At 37.0% G+C, this 4684-nt stretch overlaps 1 protein-coding gene across 1 annotated transcript in view; it reads left to right on the top strand.

Moving 5' to 3' along the window:
• Positions 1–4613, top strand: part of IFNAR1 (interferon alpha and beta receptor subunit 1) — a 36249-nt gene extending 31636 nt beyond the window's left edge. The window contains exons 9-10 of the mRNA XM_012809712.2: positions 1990–2140; positions 3408–4613. Coding sequence (XP_012665166.1) covers positions 1990–2140; positions 3408–3586 — 330 coding nt within the window. The 3' untranslated portion in view covers positions 3587–4613. The remainder of the gene's footprint in view (positions 1–1989; positions 2141–3407) is intronic.
• The last annotated feature ends 71 nt before the right edge of the window (positions 4614–4684 follow it).

Genomic DNA, 4684 nt, shown 5'->3' with positions numbered 1-4684 from the left:
CCTCCATCATCTCCTCCGCCTCCATCATCTCCTCCGTCTCCATCATCTCCTCCGTCTCCATCATCTCTTCCATCTCCGTCATCTCCATTTCATTCCATAACAGGGCCAAAGAAATGCCATTACTTAGCAGTGACAAATTAATAGTAATTTCCATTTTTTTCTCACTACTTTTTTTCTTGGGGTTAGGCTGATGATAGAATTATAAGTCTTGAGGGCAAGTCTTGGTTGATATCTGTATTGATAGAAAAGAGCAATATCTTTTCCTTCCCTTGTGAGGAGCAAAGGCAAAAAAGGAGAATTTAATAGCATCAAATGGAATGAAATAGAAACCTACCAAATGCTATTATTTGGAAATGGAATGAAATGGAAACCTTCCAGCTCATATGATCTAGAAATGGAATGAAATGGAATAAAATGGAAGCCTGCCAGATGGTATGATCTGGAAATGATGTGAAAAAGAGATGGAGATGATGGAAATGGAATATTCCTGAGGCCATTGCTGCTGAACCAGACTCCGTGGGTAGACCCAAGAAATTTGCATTTTCAACATGTGACTGTTACTCATCTAAAGCAGGGCTTCCCAATACTGTTGACATTTGGGCTGAGTAATTCTTTGTGGTTGGGGCTTTCCTGTGCTTTGCAGGATGCTTAACTGTATCTCTGGCGTCTACCCTATAGCACTTCCTCCAGTCCTAACAACCCAAAATGTCTCCAGATGTTGTCAGATGTCCCACGCTGGCACTTCCAAGGGAACAAAAATGCATTCTTGTGAAGCAAAAGTATCTTAGATATTACAATGGTTTGTGGCCTTCCAGGAGAAAAGTATGCCTCCAAGATTTAACATTGCCCAGCAAAGTGTTTAATTCCATGATAGGGGAGGGATTTAAAAAAAAATCCATCTAGAAAGTCTTTTTAGGGGAGTAGTAATGGAAGAAGGGTTGAGAAATGATGCCCTAAACGCTAAATTCAAAAACCACTGGCAAAGGTAATACACATAACAGCTAACTGATAACATATGAGAGTCAGTGTCCTCATTTCACAGATCCGGGAAGAAAGTGCTGAGAAGTTAAATAACTTGTGTATTGTGTAAGGCCACACAGCTGTGATGCCTCTTAATTCAGGCACTTTGAGCCCAAAACCTCTTAACTATTTTGTCACTAGTCAGAGGTGATATAATGACAATTAAACCAAACCAGCAGTACTTAGAGTTACCTTAAAAATATATCATGCACGCCTGTAATCCTAGTACTCTGAGAGTCCAAAGCAGGTGGATTGCCTTAACTCAGGAGTTCAGGACCAGCCTGAGCAAGAGCAAGACCCTCCTGTCTAAAACTATCCAGGCTTGTGGTAGGTGCCTGTAGTCATAGCTACTTAAAAGTCTGAGGTAAGAGGATCATTTGAAGCCTACAAGTTTGAGGTTGCTGTGAGTTATGACATCATGGCATCAACAGAGGGCAACAAAGTGAGACTATCTAGGAAAAAAAGAAATATATCATGCTTTTTGGACAGCAGCATCTTTAACTTTCTGATTTGATTACAATGGGTTGTCAAAAATGAATTCATATTCCTTTTTGAGACAGAGTCTCACTTTGTCATCCTCAGTAGAGTGCCATGGCCTCATAGCTCACAGCAAACTCAGACTCTTGGGCTTACTTGATTCTCTTGCCTCAGTCTCCCAAGTAGCTGGGACTATAGGCGCACATCCACAAGGCCCAGCTATTTTTAGGGACAAGGTCTTGCTGTAGCTCAGGCTGGTCTCGAACCTGTGAGCATGAGCTCATGCAATCCACCCACTTTGGCCTCCCAGAGTGCTGGGATTACAGGGTGAGCCACGATCCCCGGCCTAAATTTATATTTCTTAAATACACTAACTAAATGTTTGGAAGAGGCAAATCTTCGACTGAATATAAAATAATTGAGAAAATAAGTTTTCACTGTCTGATTTCATGAGATGACTAAATTTTATCAATGATATTATTATTTTTATAGAGAAAAATTCTAGAGAACAATCGTGATTTCACTATTCCTCACTTGCAACCGCTGACTGTATATTGTCTCAAAGCCAGAGCACACCTTGTGGATAAAAAACAGAATAAAAGCAGTATTTTTAGTGATGCTGTGTGTGAGAAAACAAAACCAGGTCAGAATCTTTTACATCTTTTTTAAATGTAACTAGACTTAATAAAAATAATTCAATTCTGTACATTGAAAATTGTAAAACATTTTCTCTTACTGTGAAAGATAAATATTTTCTTCATGAACTACCATGTTTTGCCATGTATAATGTACACTTTTTGCCCAAATTTTGAAGGAAAAATAAGGGCGTAAATTTTATATGGATAATACTAATTCTGTTATCTACATAAATATTTTTAATTCTTTGATTTATGCTTATGTGTTAAAAGTGCATCTCTAGAAAGCAATAACGATATCTGTGTGCAAAATAATCCCCTTCAGAAGACACTGGTAATGTAGAAAATGAAGACATGGTACTTCTGATATTGGCAGTGTGGAGAGCTCTTGACCTTGTGTGATGTATCAATTTTGTAAATTTGTTAACTGATACATAAAAACTTGTACGTTGTATCAGTTCTTGTGTTTTGTAATTATTTGTTACATAAAATTCTTTGTGCCATTATGTTAAAAAATAAATGCTTCAATTCCATTATAATCCAAAAAACAAATACCTAAATATAAACAAATAAAATTTTGAATTGAAAAATTAAAATGAAAGTTTTTGTTTCCCTGAAAGTTTGGGCCAAAAATATGGGTGTGCATTACACACAGGAGTGCATTGTACATGGCGAAATATGGCGTTTGAAGCAAACGTAGACCTTTAAGCTAAGTCTTTCAGTTTTAGAAAATATTTTTAATGCTTAATTTAGTGTTTTTTGAATGCTTTATATTTAATTCGGTATCCATATAATTTCCTTAATGTATTGCTCCTTGATATTTAATAAGACTATTTCTATTTTTACATAATTCTTAATTATGTGGAAATCACTTCATTCAATGGTGAATTTTTTTTAATGTGGGAATCATCTAGTCTTGTTTTGGATCTTACAGTTTCTAGTGTTCTACCGTTTCTGTGTTGGTTTGGTCACAGAATATTTTCAAAATTTTACTAGTTTTAGAAGTGCTGAAGATCACTGGGCTGTCTGGGTCTATATGTCAATATTGTGCTTTTCCCTACGAACCTCTTATTTCCGTTCCCAGGCCCATCTTTAATGTAAACGTCATTGCCTACAGTTGTTCAGATTCAGTGCTACCAGAAGTATCTTTAAGGGTATTATGCAATAGATTTTATATCCTTTTTGCTAGTCTTTCACACAGAAGCTATCAGCACTATTAAGACATTTGAGTGTCAAACCATGTATTAACGCTAAACATCATTTATGTGCTTTAAGGAAATTCTTCCAAGAGCTGGCTTATAGCTGGCATTTGCCTTGGGTTATTTGCTCTCATAGCTGTCGTGTATTTTGTGAAAGTCCTCCAGAAAGCCATCACTTATGTGTTCTTCCCATCACTTAAACCTTCCTCCAACATAGATAAGGTACGTACGTTGCTTTTCTTTGTCAACGTCTAGGAAATAAACAGGAATGGTTTGATTTCAAAAGAACGTTTACGTTTTCTTAATATCCAGGGAAAAAATACAAACTGATTTGGGTATATTCTTCTAAGTTTTAGTAATTTCACTTTAGAAATGGCCGTTTAATGGAATAACATAGCTCGGGATAGTAAGGCTTGTCCTTAATCTCATATTTTTCTAGCAACGTAGAGACTGACTGTGGCATTTGTTTTACAATTTAAAGTCTTTATGATTCTTCACGGTACAGTCCCCAACGTAACAACGGTTTGACATAATTTTTCAACTTTATGATGGACTTATAGGAGTATTAAACTCATTTTCAGCTTACAGTATCTTCAACTCACTGCGGATTCACTGGGACATGCCACCATTGTAAGTCAAGGAACATCTGTATCCAAAAGACAAATATTCTGTCCATGTAGAAAGAATATTCTTAGGATGAAATCGATAATAACATGAAGGTTTTTTAACGTAATGACACCTCACAGTTTTTTTTTGGTGCTCCTGTGAAGTTAGCCTGTTTAACGCCCGCACTAAATCCCCAGGGCCTAAGCATAGAATCTGACCGGGGAGCCACACGCATGTGCTCACCCAGGTGAGTTTCTGGTTCCCTTCAGGGACAGTGAACTTGAGTAAATCGCCTGAGGGTAGTTGAGTACCTACCCCTAGACTAACTATAAAATATAGCCAGTAATACTACCCCATGAGGATGTGGAAATCTTAGGAGGAGTTGAAATAATAATAATGTCGCCCCAAGGAGTTGTACAGAACAAAGGAGATAAACCGTAAGTTCTCGCACTCTAAACATACCCAGTATGTATTAACTATTTTACTCTTAGACTTCTGAGTTTTTTTATATTCCTCTATATTCTTAACATTCATAGTTGTTGTTTAAAATACAGACGTAAAACTAGCCAGATATAACAACTAATTTTTATTATTAGTTAAACTTGAAGAAATGAATTTCTCACTTGTGCGTCTCCTGGATATCTGTGGATTAAATATAAAATGTTTTATCATTTTAGGGCTCGGCGCCTATAGCTCAACCGGCTAAGGCGCCAGCCACGTACACCTAAGGTGGCGGTTTGAATCCCC

Source organism: Otolemur garnettii, unplaced genomic scaffold (genome assembly GCF_000181295.1).
Source record: "Otolemur garnettii isolate 467f Iridium unplaced genomic scaffold, OtoGar3 scaffold00111, whole genome shotgun sequence".
Taxonomy (NCBI): Eukaryota; Metazoa; Chordata; class Mammalia; order Primates; family Galagidae; genus Otolemur; species Otolemur garnettii.
This window is presented reverse-complemented; position numbering and strand designations above follow the sequence as displayed.